This window comes from Ambystoma mexicanum, chromosome 10 (assembly GCF_040938575.1).
Source record: "Ambystoma mexicanum isolate Mex_15411 chromosome 10, UKY_AmexF1_1, whole genome shotgun sequence".
In the NCBI taxonomy this organism is placed as follows: domain Eukaryota; kingdom Metazoa; phylum Chordata; class Amphibia; order Caudata; family Ambystomatidae; genus Ambystoma; species Ambystoma mexicanum.
In genome coordinates, this window is record NC_090932.1 from 1,012,956,903 (window position 1) to 1,012,976,697 (window position 19,795).

The 19,795-nt window shown below is 46.8% G+C and overlaps 1 protein-coding gene across 4 annotated transcripts in view; it reads right to left on the reverse strand.

Moving 5' to 3' along the window:
* Nucleotides 1-19,795, reverse strand: part of VWA5B2 (von Willebrand factor A domain containing 5B2) — a 967,193-nt gene that overhangs the window by 175,290 nt on the left and 772,108 nt on the right. For all 4 annotated transcript variants that reach the window (XM_069618816.1, XM_069618815.1, XM_069618818.1 and 1 more), the window contains exons 15-16: nt 6,494-6,749; nt 2,944-3,276 (exon numbers count right to left, since the gene is read on the reverse strand). In XM_069618816.1, coding sequence (XP_069474917.1) covers nt 2,944-3,276; nt 6,494-6,749 — 589 coding nt within the window. The remainder of the gene's footprint in view (nt 1-2,943; nt 3,277-6,493; nt 6,750-19,795) is intronic.

A 19,795-nucleotide genomic window follows, 5' to 3' on the forward strand; every position in this document is an offset into this window, starting at 1 on the left:
CCACAACAAAAAACTACTTGGTTTCACCAACCAGACAACAAAGGCTTCCGGAAATGTGGGGGATGCTCTATGTGTGCCTATGCACACAAAACCTGCACAATTGAATTTGGTCATTTGGGCACTCACAGAATTCAATCTTTTATTAATTGCAATACTAAATTTTGTGTATACTGCATTATATGTGTTTGTGGACAGTGCTATATTGGCAGTACAATTCGACCGCTTAAGATCAGGATAAGGGAACACTTGGCATCCATTTCCCAGGTAGATTCTAAGTAACCACTGTCGGTATATTGGCAACAAACTCATCAAATGGATGACAAGGCGCAAATCAAATTTACTGGGATGGCGAAAGTGACCCTGCCACATCGTGGGGGCAATTTAGTCCTTAAACTGAGACAATTAGAGGCTCGCCTCATCTGCCAATACCGTACTGTAACACAAGGCCTCAATACAGACCATGAATTATCTGTATTTTTATGAGCACTGTGCTTTTATTGTGGATTCTGATGTGCAGTTTGCTTCATGGACAACAAGTCAGGTTGTCATTTTTGATTTAATGTTGGTCACCCAAAAAGTTTTTAGTCTATTCAGACCTTAGAAATTCAGAATGCCCACATGAGGTGGGGATTAAAAGGTAGATGCATCAGGACATACTTGCTCCCGCCACCCACTAGTGTGGCAGACATTCAGCTTCGCATTAAATTCACCAATTGGCTCAGGCACCGGGTTTACATTTGTTCATTCCCTTACATCTTTTCAAGGGCAACACGGCCCCTATTCCGCCGTCCCCCTTGTTCCCATGCGCAAACACTCTTTGATGGGGGACTATCATTCCCACACCAACATAAATCCCCCCCTCCTTTTTTAATTCAAGGCCAGTATATTGTTCAACGCTTCACAGTCTTTCATGTAAGGTTGCCTTGCTTAGTTATACACCTTCACCGTATTTCCTTTTCTTTTGCAAACTAATATTTTCTGTGAATTGCCCCGCTAGCCTGCGAGCGCTTCTCATGCTTTTAAGGTTTACTCACCCAAGATGGCGGCCCATTCCTGACACTCAGACCTTGTTGCAACGATCGGACTTACATCTATTAATGAAAGTAGGAGCCGCGCACGCCTGGCTCCTGTCCTCGTACACAGTGGAGACGCTGGTAAGAGCAGTACTTGCGCGTAGACCTCTAGCTCTTCAGAGGGTCTACGCGCCTTGTTAATGAGCGGCTAGACGTGCACCTTTGACGACTCTCTAATTGCCATTTATGCCTTTTTTACGTTCTTCCTCATGCTGGGCTTGCACTCTCACGCTCATTTTAATTTTTGGTTTGTGTATCCAGTCTCAGCGCGAACTCACTTTCAATTTGTTCTTGCAACTGCATCTTAAGGTATGTAGAATTTTGCTACCGCCGTATTAATGATAATTACTCAAATGTCATCAACTTAATTTACCGCTTATTTTAAAAGTTAACATTGATTCACTGTATGTTATTTTTACAGTGGACCCCGCAGTCCTATATATTTTTTGCTTCTATACTGATCACATACCCTTGGTAAATTCAGTTTAAGGCTATTACATGTGACATTATGTCCCGCTCTGGGTAAATACCCCCTTTTTTCACAATCATTTTTCTTTCTTATCCCCTGCCTAGTTTCCAAATTAAAGCGAACCCCATTAACAGGTACCTAACCTAGTTTTCGTTCAAAGACCAACTAACTGTGTGGCCAACCTTGATCAACATTGCTAACGCACTCTTCTGTTCTTTCTCACCCCTCTCTACCTCTACCCCTCTTTTTCCTTTCATTATTTTTTACGCTCCATCATGACATTGTTTGTTTGCATTATATTGTTCCTCTCCCTACGAATTGTGATATTTTGTTTTGCAAATGCATTACTTGACACCATGCATTTTTTCTGTATAATGTGGCTGATAACCCCTACCTTCAATGTTTATTTTGTTTTGGTGTGTTCACAGTCCTCTTGGCTTTTTGCCTCCTTGTTTGGGTCATTCATAGGTATATTAAATTTCATGTACTGGCTTATCTCCCATGTACAGAAACCTGTAGCCTCAGTAGAAGAGCATTTTGCTCGAAACACGTGTCAGGCTACCTTTTTGCGGATTACATATACACCAACTTTAATTTAATCTGTGTGTGTGCGCAGTTTGTTTGTAAAAACAATCCTTCTCTGTTCCAAACAGGAATTACCCTTTTTGTCGTCTGCCCTAGATTCACTTGCACCTGCTCCCCATCTGCAAAGGAAAAGAGGCTGGAGGGCTGCTTATGTAGGGAAAAAGAGCGGCAACCTGGAAGGCACCAGGTGGGCGGGGCTTAGAACAAAAGAGCAGCAACCAGGAAGGCACCAGGTGGGTGGGGCTAAGGCCAAAAGAACGACAACGAGGAAGGCATCAGGTGTGCAGGGCTTAGGCCAGGTGACCTAGATCCACTTGCACCTGCTCCCCATCTGCAAAGGAAAAGAGGCTGTAGGGCTGCTTAAGTAGGGAAAAAGAGCGGCAACCTGGAAGGCACCAGGTGGGCGGGGCTTAGGCCAAAAGAGCAGCAACCAGGAAGGCACAATGTGGGTGGGGCTAAGGCCAAAAGAGCAGCAACCAGGAAGGCATCAGGTGGGCGGGGCTAAGCCAAAAGAGCGGCAACCAGGAAGGCACCAGGTGGGCAGGGTTTAGGCCAAAAGAGCTGCAACCAGATACCAGCTGGGCAGGGGTTTGAGGTACGGGTATCAGTGAAGGTAAAGATTATCATGGAGGCAGGAAGTTGAGCAGGGTAACGTTACAATGTGCTTAAAATTCAGAGTGAAAGAGAAAACCTTCATTAAGCTGGGTTACACTATCTATTTATGCTGTTTCCATTCATTTCAGAAGTCAAGGATGATTCTTTGTTTTTAGGAAGTACATTGGACATCAGTATCCCCATACCCCCCTTCTCTCTTACTGTGCTCTATCTCAGACTCCTTCTCTGCAATGTCTTCAATGTCGCGGATGACGGATCGGGCGGTCAGCCGGTGAAGGAAATTGCCCATGGCCTTCCCATCTTCTGCCTGCTTCTGCTCATCCGTTGCACCGAGCAGCGACTCCAGGCTGGACACCACCTCCCAGGAAACGGGCTTGCCGGCACTCAACCCATGGATCACTATGCGGCACTGCAGCATGGCATTCAGGCCTTCCTCAGGTTCGGCCACGTCCTCTGCGGCCAATGATGGCGAGAAGAGGTACTGGGGATCCACAAACATGTCCCAGTCCATCTGGCAGGGGGAGAGGAGGTTACCTGCAGAAGACAGACAGATTCAGTTCATGCATGGTCTAGCGATCATGGTGATAACTTACGAAATGAATGTAGTGAGCTGGGATGTCACACTGTAGACATTCTAATACAAGGGACCTCATTACGAGTCAGGCGGAATGGGTTAACTGGGTCCGCTAATGGATGCAGACCCGTTATTCCCATTCCGCCTGATTACGAGGTCGCCTCGCAGGACCCGGTAAGAATGCCTGGTAAAACCAGGCGTCGTTACTGGGTCCCGCGAGGGGACCAGGGAGCTAACAACGGGACGGTCATAATAGGCCTGTTGTTAGCTCCCTCTCCCATTCCCATTGAGCCCTTTGGGGGCTCGAATGGGAATGGGGAAAGTCCGGGCCTGGTTCCTTGAAGGAGGAATTACCGGGCCCTCCAGACTCGGAATGGCCCGGTAATTCCCCATTCAGGGAACCCGGACCCGGTTTTGGAGGCATCCATGCCGCCAATTGCGCCATGGCTACCGCCAAACCCGTATCGAGGCCCAAGGTATCATTCATATCAGTTAAGGTTTGGTAGGATGGGGTCTTTGGGATCTAAACACAACTTTCTACAGCTCCCCATTAAACCAGATTGACCAATCAGAGTCTTCAAAAGAATAAGGAAGAAAATGTGTAAGGGAAAGCCTTAGCTTCCAGATTCTTGGTGTCCTGAAGTGGTGAGGTTTGACTTGTAGGGCCATCAAAGCTCAAGGTTGTGGTGGAAGTTTCCTCTGACTGTATTAACAAAGCATCTGGGTGCCCTCTGGCTGTGCCTGGGTTTTGGCCCCTTATCCTGTATGCCTTACAGGCTGCTGGGTGCCTTACACTCGCTAGTGCTGTCAGAGTGGTTCCAGACGCACTGACCGTATTAGCAACGGTCAGGCCAAATGCATTTTGCAAGGTGGCCAGAGACTGCTACTGGGGCCAGCATTCTGTAAACGAACCTTGTCTTTCCCATCGGGGGCCTACCAGAGGATTCCAAACACGCATGCAAATCGAGAGTGCGTTCGATCATTCGCTACTACAGAAAGTGTGTAGTTACCCTTTCTGCAATACCAATATGCACTTCCTTCTAGTGGGCACGTTATTTATAGTGAATTTCCTGGTCTTCTGGCCTCACAGTTTCTGTGCTCTATATTTGTCCCAGGTGTCTCTGTTTTCCCACCTTTTAACCTATCTCTTTTTATCACGTGTTGTGTCTAGTGTCTGGGAAAGCCAGGTGACATGGGCTCCATGAGTGGCTAAATTGGGGAACTCTGTATCCCCTGTGAGGACCTACAGGGCGATGGACCTTACTACAAAGACAAGAGTAGGAAAGAGATTACAGGTGAGGAACCTGTAGGGCATTATTGGAGTCTAAATCTGGCTGCCTGGGTGCCGTGCATGAGTGTGCCTTCCAGTGCTCTCATCACTCAGCAGCATGGCAAATGTCCAGGGACACAGTCCTGAAAACCCCTCTTTGAGTTACATCACACACCTCAAACCCTATTCACTGGGTGTGGGTTTGACACCTTGGAGAACAATCTCTCCTCAGTGGCTGTAATGACTTTTAGCAGAGCGGCACACCTGGGATATGCTGATTTTCCAGTAGAACATTAACTTGTGTCCAAAAGCCTCAAATGTCACTTACTCCTATAGACTATTGAACCTGGATATCTCTCTCACTGTCTAAAAGTCATGTACAAGTGTGACCTTCGCTTGGCATACACTATCCTCAACATCAAGTCAGGGAATCGAGGATCTAGTATCTCGACCGCGGGATGGCATTGAGACAATGGTGAGGTATGCACCTTTGTTATCTCCTGATCCAGCTCCACCTGGAACAGAGTATCTCAGTGCCATCAGAAGGGGGGTGGACTGAGCCCCATGACAACCATGGACCTTCTCATCGAAGGAATAAGGGGACCATGGGGCTTGACAGCCAAATTGGCTGTCCGACAGATCCAACCACCAAGACGGCAGCCAACAACAGTAAGTGCCAGTATAGACCGTTGAGAATGGAGGTTATACATGCTTTTGGGAAGACAGCTTTACCCGCTCCCCTATTATAAGACTTGAGGAAGTTAAGCAACAAACCATCTTACCGTACTTATTTCCTTGAGTCTGGGCAGAACGCTTAAGGTGGTAAGAAAACACCCACCACAGACTCCTTCCAACAGCCAAAACCCCCAGTTTTTGCCATATTTAATCCTCCTTCCTTCACTGCTCCATGATGGCATTTGATCACTCTTTGTTTGGGGGAAATGAGTATAATAATTTATCACAAACGTTCAAAAATAGTAGATGAAAATGAGGGCACTTCGGTTCATCCGAGGAAGGGCACATATGATGGACTAGAAGCCAGGCTGAAACTGAGTGGAAGCCAGACTGGCTATAATGTAGTTAGACTGTATAGTCATATAAGTGTAGTTTTATACAAGGCCCTTGAATTATCTCTCTGCGACACTTAAGGCAGTTTTTCTTGGCCACATAGTTAGAGCCTTTTTTTACATGCTGAATCATACCGTCAACATTAGCGCTTTAAAAACACCAATCAAAAATTGACATCAGATTAATCTGGAAGTAACTACTATTGGGGGTGATGGAAGTTTTGCTGAGTTACTTTGGCAAACTAAGGAGGTCTTCCTGATCTGCTTTGGGGACCTGGAATCCGCTCCGCTCTAGCATTGGGGAGGCTGAGTCGCTGAAACATTGCTTTTTTGTAGCTGTTCTTAGGGGAAGAGCTTTCACCGTTGAGGTCGACTGATTTGGTGGGAAGAGAAAACCTTGGAGATCGATTATTGATTAGGTAGGGTGTTTGACTATTTCCTGTTGAGTGAGAATAGGTCACTGCAGGACAGATATTGAATGGGAAGGACTCCCCATTCAAGGGATTTAGTGTGTCAAGGGAAAACTACTTAAACCTGCTTATATTTGATTTAGTTTTCAATGCATGGAATCATCTATTTAGACAGTAATCATACTTTTGCCATCTTGGTTTCATCAATTGACAATACTGAAATAGATCTATAACAGCTTTTCAAATGTAAGATCAAATATATTTGATTCCATACCTACAGTCATAGTGATGTGTTTTAACCACAATGATGCCATCTTTGTTTCACTGTGTACGATCATACTGATGGATCCTAATCACACTCAGCAATATTGACTGTTACAAAAATCCATATTTCTGGATACCCAGTATCTATATGCCGGGTGAGGCTCACCGGAATCTGCCAGGCTCCTTCGGGTGAGGCTGCTTCTCTGAACCCTTTGCACATCCGGCCCGATCTCCTCCAGCCGGGCCTCCATGGACAAGTTGCGCTTCTGCTTTTGGATCTGGGACACCTTCTCCAGGGCCCGGCTCAACCGATGCATGTCCAGCTCCCCTTGTGGGGTGGAGAAGCTGCGGCCGGACATTGTGGCCTGGACCAGGGCTTTCCTTTTTCTAACCAGCTCTTCCGAGCTGAGAACTGCAGAGCTCTGTAAGATTGAACAAGACGCTGTTACTTGAAATCACAAGGAGAGGCGTCATCATTTTAAATCACAAATGGTACGTGTCTTTCAAATCAGTTTAGACAAGGGTCGCTGCCACCATAAGGGTTTTTGGTCTTACATAGCTTTAGCAATACAGGTCTTTAAAATCATGATCCTCAAACTCTAGTTTAAACACCACATTACCACTCTTTCAAAATCATGAGTGGTACTTGATTTGAAAATTCTTAAGTCACACAGGTCTTTACACTTATGAGTCTCATAGCGCTATACAAATTAGCATTATAGGCACAGGATCAGGCCATAACTATTTCTCAGTCCCAGATTCATATATGGCAAGGGCAGATGAGAACACTTAATGAGGTTAAGAATTCAAGGTTAATAAAGTGACTACAACTAATTAACTGAAACCAAATAACACAAAATGGGGAGGTAGTGGAAAACATCCTAAGTTTATAGCAGACCAATTTGCTTAGTAAGGGAGTCACATGCTATTAAATAACAGAGGAGGGTGCTTAGCCAATTAGGTGGCTGGAATGTGTTGCCTCCCCACTTCCCCAACACAAACCATATCCCTTCCCCGCCCCTTCCCTCCCCACTTACCTGCTGGACCGGACCTTTGTGCTTTGGTCCTGGTGCTCCACCCGCTCCCGCCACTGCCAAAGAAATGAAAAGGGACTTCGTCCATATTCCCTATGGCGGCAGTCATCTTTGTTTTTTTTCCTCGGGAGATTGGCATTGCACAATAAGCGCAGTCAATCTCCCGAAATAAAATAAATAAACCATTCACACCCCAGATAAATCCAGGGGTGAAAATGGCTTTCACCACTGCATCGGCAGGCAGACATGGCCGGTAAAGGCCCACATCCCTCACTGAGGCCCCATGTCCACCTGCCGATGTGGGGGTTAAAGCCATCTTCCAAGCCTTCTGGTTGGCTCGAGACAAGGAAATATTCCAATCATATGCCCAGATTTAATGGAGAATGTGTTCGGAATAATAAGTGGCATTGACCTTTGGGACAATGGGCCGCGATTCTGAGCTTGTGCTAAAAGTAACACCACTATTTTGAGGTGGGCCTAAGTATTGGTGGGAGATGTCGTGCTTTCCTGCATCAAAAGCTGCTAAAATATCTCCTTGCAGGAGAAACGTGTGCATCAGTGGCAGCACAAGCATTTCTTTAAAGTCTGGCACTTTTCTAATTTGCACAAGTGTCCTTAAGCTTGCAGCCATTTAGACATGTGGTTCTGCAGTCTGGGAAATGCTATTTCTAGACAGCGAAAAGGGTGCATTAGAGGCAGTTTATCTTCTTTTTTACATGCAAAACAAGTGCTTTTGAAAGGAGAATCCCCGCAGTGCCTGGCCTGCAATTCCCATGGTTGCTAGGACTGTTGTCAAGCAGTAAATCAAGCACATGCAAATTGTAGTGGCTTTGATGGCAGACCGTCACATTATCACTAAAACCGAAAATGGCGCTTTTTAAGGAAAGTATTCTTCCCTCGTGGAAGAACACTTTCCTAGGTTTGCTTGCACCTCGGAATCAGGGCCTATGACTGTTACAGGTTCTGAAATCATGAGCAGCCTACGTTAAATTGTCAAACATTTCGGTATGATAAATCATAAGTTGGAACTGTTTCTACTGTAATAAGTGTCACAGTCTTTACAAGCAAAAATGACATAACCCTTTGACAACACAAACAACATATGCCTTTGAAATCAAGCGTTACAAAAATGGGATGATGAGAATTCTGACTCAAAGGTTCTTTACTACTGGAAATTCTTGGATATTATTCTATTCTGTGACTTTGTTTTTGTCATCAGTCATTTTTTGTTATAAATTGATTGTCCTCTGTCAAAAGCCAACCCATTTTTATTTCAAAACTATACGTATATACCAATTGATGCTTATTCCTGACAAGCACATTTTATTGGTCAAAATGTGTTTTGCCTGTGCGTTGCATGCAACACGTCGACCAATGAATCCAGGAGATCGGCGTCCTTTAGGTCAATCAACCTGTGTCCCTTTTAATTGAATCAGGACAACAATTCAAAACGTTCCACACAATTTGAACAATAATCCTGAACGAAAAGGGTGATTTTCTCTAACCCAGCCCCCCACTAACCAGCCCACAACTCCATCTCTTACTACCATACACTGCACACACAATCAAACACTGCACATGGCAGTGAGCTGATTACACACATAAGCTGTGTCTGTGGCTCAGTGGACTACTGCATCCAATACAGGGGCCTGTGTTTGACCTCATGATCACAGGTTCAAATCCCACAAGGTTCACTGCTTGTATACAAATTGTTGAAGTCACATTTGCTCGAATGACAATGGACCTTTTCACAATTGACTGAATTGTGAAGGTCAATTGTTACATAAGTGCGGGGAAACCCCTGCAACCCCCCTCCTGACGCATAACCCCATATATATATATATATATATATATATTACGTGGCCATGTAGTAGTTATGGTTAAGTTGCTGTTTCCATAGGAAGAGCACTTTTTGGCGGCTTATAACTTGGCTCCCCCTGGACGAATCCTTACCAAAGTTTGCAAAAAAAGTATATGGGCCACTCTGATTTTTTTTGCATAGTTTGGTAAGGATTCCTCCAGGGTGGGCAGAGTTATAGGGGGGGGTCCCAAAACTTCTTTTTTTCCCATAGACTGAATGGAGCAAAAACTTTGCGCACGGCTGCAGGCCAAAGCACTGGACGGATTTTCACCAATTTTGCGGCAGGGGCTTGTTCCCGAAAGTGTGCTTTTGTAAATTTTGTGACAAATCGTCCAGTAGTTTCCTTTAAAACAATCAAAAAGTAACACTCTAAGAATTAGTGATATCTATGTCCGCTCTGTGGTCTCACTTCCCTGTTCGCTCAGTGGAGAAGATTTCTATTGGCTAATCTATGGCATGCTGCACGTCAAGATGTTGCGCTTTCACTGATTGGTTCTGCCACAGCGTCAAGTGCGTAGCATTCTTTCGATACAGCTGCCATGGTCATTTCATTTTCTGTTGTACGCCGAAATCACCGCAAACAAACCCTTTTGGAACACTGTGCCGAAATGGTAAGCATTACTTATATGTGGAAGCAGGAACTGAAACAGTGCTTTATTCTTGTTACCACTATCATACCGTACAGTGGGACTTGGTAGGCAATGTACGACAAGCCCTTACTGGGTCTATGTAAGAAGCCATAACCAACAGTACTGCGGTCAGACTGGCGTCCTATAGTGTGGAATCTGAGGAAGCCACTTGCACTGTTTCGTAAACACTGCGCTTCTGCATATGTTGGGGAGTAACGTTTCTTATGAATGACTGCTGATATGTTGTTGCAAAATGAGAATGCATTTGCGTTCTGAGTGAAGGTCACTTAATTTCAATTTTTCACTAGGCGCTCAGTATGGTCGCACATGTACCAAAACTCATAAGGGTCAATTGTTTTTCGACCTTGATGTACAGGGAAGAGACAGAAAGAATGTAGGGAGGCACAGTTTGTAAAACATACCCTTTGATAAGTTATGCTTCAAAAAGGTTTGTGAAGCACATGAAAAATCAGTTCCCGAGGACGTCTTCCTGCAAACAACCTACTGTGTGACTGCGGAGGCCGCAATGGAGCCGGTGCATATCATGGAAGCTTATTTTTCAGGCCTGTACACTAAACTGCCATTAATTACTTAGTTTGTAAAAAAAATAAAATAATTATTACTACTAATGCATTTGGACGTTTCTGTGCCGTTGAAATTTCAATGACCATTATGCACGTTGCACATTGTCGCCTTTGTAAGGTGGTACTATATTTCCCCATAAAAAGTTAATGTTTACTAAAAAAGGTTACGTTTTACACCTTTAGTTTGTGCTGAGGTTGCATACTGCTACATGTTTTAATTTCACTTCCCCGCTTATCTAGTACGAAACACACAGTCTTATATTAATAATGACGTACCCCCACTATGGAGATTGCACATTACCGCCGTCTGTACGATGTCAGTACAATTTCCACTATTTTCTACGAAATGTATGTGTCATTGATATTTTTTTACCAATTATGCAGATTGCACAATGTCGCCGTTTGTAGGGTGTCACTACATTTCCCCATTTAACATTAACAGAGTAATTCATAGAATTTCGCAGAAAAGTGTCGCAAGCGGCTGGCGCAGAGTGTCCGTATGCGATTGTCTGCGCCAGGCACGTGTGCCAAAACCGATTTCCGCGCACAGCGTATTCATGGATTTTAGGCTCCCAAACCAGCCGTGGCGCAGAGTATCGCAGCGACCCTGCAGCAGCGCCAGTAACGCCCCCAAGAACACCTCGCTCAAGGAAAAGCCATCAAAATCGCTAAATCATCGCAAAGGGCTGCGCTAACCCTGGACCAGTTGATAGGGCTGCCAAACAAGGAACGCAAAGCGGGTAACGTGCATATCAGAGGTATGCGGGAATTTTTACATGCGATTTGCCAGGGTACATGTATGACAGGGGTACGCGTGAAGTTAAACACGCGATTAGCCAGGGTACGTGTATTACAGGGGTACGCGGGAATTTTCACATGCGATTTGGCTGAGTACGTGTATGACAGGGGTACGCGTGAAGTTCTACATGCGATTAGCCAGGGTACGTGTATTACAGAGGTGCGCGGAAATAATCACACGCGATTTGGCTGGGTACGTGTATTACAGGGGTTCGCGGGAATTATCACACGCGATTTGGCTGGGTACGTGTATTACAGGGGTGCACGGGAATAATCACACGTGATTAGGCTGGGTGGGTCCTCACAGGTGTACCCTGTACACCCTCCACGGCCCCTGCAGGCAGCCCACAAAACAGGGGACTACCCTGCACACCTGCTCATGTCTCCCACCACCCCCACCCCCCCAGCAGTGTGGGGCACCCTCCACCAGGCCCCCACTCATGTCCAACTCATGTCTCCCACCACCCCCACCCCCCAGCAGTGCAGGGGCAGCACCACCAGGCCCCCACTCATGTCCAACTCATGTCTCCCACCCCCCCACCCCCCCAGCAGTGTGGGGCACCCTCCACCAGGTCCCCACTGTTAGGGAGAATTCTCTGTTTAGGCTGAATTTCCTAACCTAGTGAGTCCCCCAGCAGCTTTGCTGGATTGCTGGAGTTTGTTTTTTCCATCCTGCCAAGAGTGTGACCCTTTTCCTCTCACTCTTGGACATGTATGTGTGGAATTCCTTTGAATTGTCAATGTGTTCGATGGGCTATGGGGTCTTTTACTCCATAGGGTCTCATAAGTTTTTCTATGTGTGTCACCCCGCACCTTACGTGTCGTGACACGGGGGCACCCTAGCTGGTCCCCCCACCATAGACTCCATACCCGGGGACTGACTACCGTCTCCCCGGGCATGTAAAGTCACCATTGGCTTTACTAGACCTAAATTTGCTAACAGAACTAGTACCAACCATCTTATTGTGGACGTGCTAGTAGGGGTAATTCGATTACTCCTGGATCTGTTACTCGAGGGGGCACTGTCCCGTCCCTCCTCGTCGAGTTTTGGCTGGTGGCAGTGGAAACTACTTGTTATGTTCGACCCCGAGCATAACTCTATGGGATTCGTCCCATTGTTGAAGATTAATACTGTTTTTCGTTAATCTCCAACGTACCACCGATCTACTTATCTTAAATAGGTTTATCGAGTGGTATTTTCTGCCAGAACTCGGGTTGTAAAATGGCGTCTGTGTTTTTCTCTGTGACTCCTAAACCGAAGGTTGAGCCCTTTGTTCCACTTTTGGCGGGCCTCTGGACAGAGACCCGCGAAGGTGGCGCCATTCTGTCTGGGTTACCTCAGGGGTGTGGGAGGGGGTTTAGACACCCTGGACCGAGTTGCCTTGCCAACTCAGGTCGCACTCTGGAGTGATTGGCCCAGGTGGTGAGCCTTCCCGCTCACCACTTAGCATGTGTTGATTGACAAGCTAGGCTGAATGAATGGGGGACGTCTGCATAAAAGCAGGGCCTTTGGGACTGGATCTTCAGGAAGTCGCCACTGGACCTAAAGAATCCGACGAGGGTAACGTTGACTCGACCTGCACGACGACACCTCCGGTGAAGCCCTGCGGAATCGTCTCACAATCTCCCGACGACAGAAGAGATCTCCCTGCCGGAGAGGCTCTTTCCCTGGCTGGTGGGAACAACCAGTCTTCTTCTTCTTTGTGCTTTTTGGTCGCCCAGGACGCAGTCGTCGAATTGCCCGTGCAGAGCACCCGGCAACCGGATAGCCACTACTCCTGCACCGTGATCGAAAGGTGGTGCCTTGTGACGAAGCACTCCGCGGCTGGTTTCTTCCCTGGTGGTGCACCGGACATCTTCTCTTCGACGACGAGAGCATCTCTTCTCTTGGCCAAGACCCGTCGTGCATCCACCACCAGGAACAACTGCCCCCGTCGGAGCTGTCTTCCACAACAAGGTACCGTAACCGCCTGGCTTCCCTTTTCGATCGGTTCGTGTGAGGTATCTGATTCCTCTCCGTTCCGTTGGGTTGCCTCCAAGCTTTATTCACTCTTTGTTCTGAACTGGTTCAACCTGTCGCTAACCAATTTGCTAAACGAGACTTGAGTGCATCACCCGTAGAGACTTTCCAGGACATCGTGCCTTGCCTCTCACCGAGTGGGCCTGGCCGCCGAACTGTATGATCTAGAGTGATTAATGCTTTCTTGCCGTGCATTTTTACCCGCTTCAGTGCGAACCGTGTTGACTTCGTTACCTGCCTTTCTCTTCTCTCCCTTCCTCACTAAATATTCGAGTGTCATCTGGGTTGAGGTATACACCTCTGTCTGAAAATAAGTGGTGCCGTAGAACCTAGAGTTGTCGATATTGTGTTTCGGGGGATTGAGCTTTATTCCATTCTGCAGAGTAATTGTATTTTGATTTGTTTGCCGTGGTTCACTTTAGTATTTTTCTTAGACGTTCTGTTATTAATAAATAACTTACTATCTTTATACTAAAGCCTGGTTGCGTGTTTACTCGTTTTGCTGCGAAGAATTACCCTATCTTGTATGCTCCCTATACTGACCAACTTTTCTTGAGAGAAGTCTGACTGCTCAGCCACAGCTACCAATTGAATCTGTGTGGTACAGACTGCTACCAAGTGGGTTCATCGCAACACCTGTAGTCCTAAATCTTTTGCAGTGGTCCCAGAGGGAACTGCACAGGTTTCCGCCTAACACTGGTGTACAGCGGTGGGATTAGTATCGAGTATACAGTTTAGAGTGTTTTTCGACGCTGTAGAACGACTAACCACAAAACGTTACAAAAGCAACTTTCAAAAAACATGTCTACAATGGAAATTTACAGCCAAGAGTCTTTGTCGGATAAAAATACTGAGAGTCTGCGAGCTCTCTGTAGACAAGAGAATCTTCCTGTAAAAGGCAAGAAGTTAGAACTGATAGAGAGATTGCTGGCGAACCAAAGTCTGGGTACTGGTTCAGAGGAACCAAACTCTCCAGCAACTGTAGATAACAGTAATGGTGTTGATCTGAATCGTAATTCTGATGATAGCGATGAAGAGGCTGACGAGGACGGCGAGGCTAACGAAACTGTCTCACCTGTTCCTCTACCTGCCTTACCAACTGTGCCTACGGGGCCAATACCAGGTCCCACGAGTAATTCTGCTTATTTTGAACTTGAAAAAATGAAGCTCGAATTAGAACATAAACGGTTCTTGGCTCAAGCTGAGCAGAGGCAAGCTGAGTTAAGACTCAGAGAAATAGAGCTTAATCATGAGTTACAAATGAAAAAGTTGTCTATGGAAAATGCTTCTCTCTCCTCTGGTTCCTCTAGGAGCTCCAGTCCCAAAAGACCCCGGATGCCGAAGGAATTAGTGGGTATGTACGAACCGAGATTGGATGTGTTGGATTGGGTGAAACTGTTTGAATACAATCATGGGCTCCAGGACATCACCGGGAATGCGTTGCTTCCCTGGTTGTTCTCTAGGCTTCCTCCTGTTGCGACTGATGTGGTAATGGAATTGGGGGAGGTGGATAAGACGGATTACGAAAGTGTGAAACTAGCTTTGATAGCTAGATTCGGGAAGACCCCTTCCCAGTATCTTAAGAGGTTTAGAACCCTCAAAAAGCATGATGGTACCCCTTGGGCTACCTGGGTGAGTGAAGGGTTGAAAAACTTAGAGGGATGGATTAAGGGTTACAAAGTTAACACTTACGAGGGTATGCAAAATCTTTTTATGTTGGAGTCGATTTATGATGCCTGTTCTCCTGAGCTCAGACAGCACTTGGCTGATTCGAAGGAATTAGATTCCAGGGCTCTAGCTAAGGCTGCTGACTTGTGGGTTGCCAACAGGGCTACTCACAAGGATTCTGGGGTAACTCAGAAAAAGGACGAGGGAAAACAGCCTAAAAAAGACTCAAAGGAGAATTCGAATAACTCACATTCCAAAGAGGGCCCCAAACAAAACCAGAAGGGTAAGCCACCGGGAAAACCACAGCAGAATAGTGTGTCTTCTGGTGCCAAACCGGAAGGAGGTCAGAACAAGCCACCATTCCAGAAAGCATTCGGGAAATGCTTTGTTTGTGGCTCGACTGATCACGTGAAAGGAGATCCCAGATGTAAGGGTAAACCTTCAGGGGTCCAGCTTGTCTCCTTAGCCTTCGCTCCAGAGGAGGAAGTCCAAATGGCAAGTGGAAACTTTCTATTGCTAGCTGACGAACCCATTGGAGTCTCAGCCAGCGTTTCTTTAGTATCCCTGGGGTTGTGGGAACAACAGAATTTAGATGTCTATAATTCTATCCCCGATAATACTAAAGAGTATTATAAGGACAGTGTCCAGGTGAATGGTCAGGAGACGCCTGCCATTAGGGACACTGGGGCCAGCATAACTGTGGTGGATAAATCGTTTTTTCAGGCTGAGGATGTTGCTAAGGCACCCAAACGCCTCACCAAGTTAGCTGGAGGGCCTGTGCAGATGCTTCCCCAATTACCAGTTCTCATCCAGTGTAACGACATGACTGTAAAGATACCTGTCAGCATACAGAGTGAGGTACCAGGACGCGTACTGTTGGGTAACGATTTGAAAACTCTCGGAGTTGTATCGCATACTCCCAGACCTCCTAGTAAACGGTTACAGGAGCTAACCAGACCTGCAAGAGAGAGGACCCTGCGCGGTACTCTCGGGGAGATGATGAAGAAAGAAATCACTCCTGCTCCATTGGAAATGGCGGCCGCTGTCTCTAGGAACACAGAAGTAAAAGGGAAACCTAAAACTTCTAAACCGAAACCAACAGCCCACCTTCCGATGCAGCCGACACGGACTTCCCCGCGGTTGTCCAACGTCACACCCGTAATTCCACCTCCAGCTGCGGCTGAGGGGGGAGTACAACCCTGTATGGTAGAATTAGACTCTGAAGAAGAGCTAATGGAAGGCCAGGAACTCATTGGAGATCTGGATCCTGTTGACCATCCTGAGCTGCAGTCGTTACTGGCAGAAGGTGGACCCAGCAGGGCAGACTTCAGTAAGGGACAGAGAGAATGTCCAACTCTGGAAGGTCTTCGCCGTCAGGCAGTAACTCAGGCTGAAGGGCAAGAGCCTGAGAAACATAGGTTACACTGGGAAGATGGCCTCTTCTATAGTGAACCAACCGAGTCTGCACCTGGAGACTACAAACGCCTTGTAGTACCCCAAGAGAACAGACCACAGTTCTTGCAGTTAGCCCACGAGATTCCTTTGGCTGGTCACTTGAGTTTCAAGAAGACTAAGGAAAGGCTCTCACTCTACTTCTATTGGCCAAAAATGGGGGCCGAAGTTGAAAAACACTGCAGAAGCTGCCATACCTGCCAGATCTCTGGTAAGGTTGGGTCCAAGAATGTGGCACCGTTAGTGCCTCTTCCCGTTGTGGGAGTCCCATTTGAGAGAGTAGGGATTGATATCGTTGGTCCCCTTGATCCTCCAACCTCCTCAGGCAACAGGTTTATACTTGTTGTAGTAGACCATGCTACTAGGTATCCTGAGGCAATTCCTATGAGGACTGTTACAGCTCCGGCTGTGGCTAAGGCCCTCCTTGGTATTTTTACTAGGGTCGGATTTCCTAAGGAAGTTATCTCTGACAGGGGGTCAAATTTTATGTCCCACTACATGAAAGCCATGTGGAAAACCTGCGGAGTAACTTACAAGATCTCAACGGCTTACCACCCACAAACCAATGGGTTGGTAGAACGGTTCAACCGAACCATGAAGAGCATGATAGGTGCTCTAGAAGAACCCCTTAAGCGTAAGTGGGACCTTCTATTGCCATGCCTTCTTTTTGCTTATAGAGAAGTCCCTCAGGAGGGAGTAGGCTACTCTCCCTTCGAACTGCTCTATGGTCATCCCGTCAGAGGTCCATTGGCCCTGATTAAGGAGGGGTTGGAGAGTGCTCCTTCCCCCAAGCCAGTCAGAGTGACTGACTACGTGATAGGTCTCCGGAGGAGAATGTCGCACCTGATGACAGAAGCAAGCGATAACTTGAAAGCTGGACAAGCATTGGTCAAGCACTGGCACGATCAAAAGGCTAACATGGTTGAGTTCGCTCAAAACCAGCTTGTTCTTGTTATGATCCCCACAAGGCAGCGGGCCTTGCAAGATAAATGGATGGGACCCTACCGAGTAGTGGGTAAGCTCGGTGAGGTTAACTATCTGGTGGACTTGGGTAACCCCAAGGAGGCTCCGACAGTCTTTCACACCAACCGACTTAAAGCGTATGTCTCACGACCTGATGTAGGAGCGTTGCTTCTAGCATCAGCCGAGGAAGAAGAAGAGAGTGAAGCTCTTCCGGATCTCCTCAGAGGCTTACCTTTAGATGAAAACATTGAAGGAGTAAATCTCTCCTCCAATCTGACACCCGAGCAACAAGAAGAGTGCAAGTCTATGTTGAATCAGTTTGCCTCTCTGTTCTCGCTCTCACCAGGCTTGACCCCTTGGGGCCAGCACAAGATACTCACTGGTGACTGTCTGCCTGTCAAAAGCAGAGGATATCGCATGTCAGAAAACGTAAGAACCCACATCAAAGGTAAAGTCAGCAAGATGCTTGATCTCGGGGTAATAGAGCCCTCTACTAGTCCATGGTCTAGCCCAGTTGTGTTAGTACCAAAGGCCGGATCTAAAGAACTTAGATTCTGCGTGGATTATAGAGCTCTTAACGCAGTCACCACGACTGATGCCCACCCTTTGCCAAGAACAGATGAGTTGGTGGATAAACTTGGCGCCGCCAAGTTCCTCAGCACATTTGACTTGACGTCAGGCTATTGGCAAATAGCCCTGACCAACCATGCCAAGGAGAAAACTGCATTTTCTACCCCCGTTGGTTTATACCAGTTTACGGTAATGCCTTTCGGACTCAAAAATGCACCTGCTACGTTTCAACGGATGGTAAACCAAGTTCTAACCGGGATGGAGGACTTCTGCATGGCATACTTGGATGACATAGCAGTGTTCAGCAATTCCTGGGACGAACATGTAACCCACCTGAGAGATGTTTTGCAGGCTCTTAGACGAGCCAATCTGACCATAAAGGCGAGTAAATGCCAAATTGGACAGAGTAAGGTAGTCTACCTTGGGCATGAGGTAGGCGGTGGAGAAATAAGGCCTTTGCTCAGTAAGATTGAAGCTGTGCAAAATTGGACAACACCGACTACTCAGACTCAGGTGAGAGCCTTCCTAGGCCTCACCGGGTATTACAGGAATTTCATAGAGAACTATGGGACCATAGCTTCTCCACTGAATGTCATCTCCTCGCCCAAATTCCCTAAAAAGGTTAAATGGAACGAGGAGTGCAATCAGGCTTTTGAAAACCTGAAAAAGGCTCTTTGCCAAGCCCCAGTACTCAGAGCTCCTGATTACCGCCAACACTTCATTGTGCAGACAGACGCTTCCAATGTAGGGATAGGTGCCGTACTCAGTCAACTGGATGGGAAAGGTAGGGAGCACCCCGTTTGCTACATCAGCCGCAAGCTGAAGGATCCTGAAACAAGGTGGGCAACAATCGAAAGAGAATGCTTTGCTATCGTGTGGGCTCTGAAGAAGCTTAGGCCGTACTTGTATGGTTCTACTTTTGTTATTCAGACTGACCACCAACCCTTGAGATGGTTAATGCAAATGAAAGGGGAAAACCCAAAACTACTGAGATGGTCGATCTGCCTGCAAGGGTTCGATTTCACCATTGAGCACAGGTCAGGATGTCACCACCAAAATGCTGATGGTCTCTCTAGGATGTATATCATCGACTAGAGGTATGAGATTCATCCAGGAGTGGATTAAATCCTCCTGTCCCTTAGTCTGGGGGGGGCGAGTGTTAGGGAGAATTCTCTGTTTAGGCTGAATTTCCTAACCTAGTGAGTCCCCCAGCAGCTTTGCTGGATTGCTGGAGTTTGTTTTTTCCATCCTGCCAAGAGTGTGACCCTTTTCCTCTCACTCTTGGACATGTATGTGTGGAATTCCTTTGAATTGTCAATGTGTTCGATGGGCTATGGGGTCTTTTACTCCATAGGGTCTCATAAGTTTTTCTATGTGTGTCACCCCGCGCCTTACGTGTCGTGACACGGGGGCACCCTAGCTGGTCCCCCCACCATAGACTCCATACCCGGGGACTGACTACCGTCTCCCCGGGCATGTAAAGTCACCATTGGCTTTACTAGACCTAAATTTACTAACAGAACTAGTACCAACCATCTTATTGTGGACGTGCTAGTAGGGGTAATTCGATTACTCCTGGATCTGTTACTCGAGGGGGCACTGTCCCGTCCCTCCTCGTCGAGTTTTGGCTGGTGGCAGTGGAAACTACTTGTTATGTTCGACCCCGAGCATAACTCTATGGGATTCGTCCCATTGTTGAAGATTAATACTGTTTTTCGTTAATCTCCAACGTACCACCGATCTACTTATCTTAAATAGGTTTATCGAGTGGTATTTTCTGCCAGAACTCGGGTTGTAAAATGGCGTCTGTGTTTTTCTCTGTGACTCCTAAACCGAAGGTTGAGCCCTTTGTTCCACTTTTGGCGGGCCTCTGGACAGAGACCCGCGAA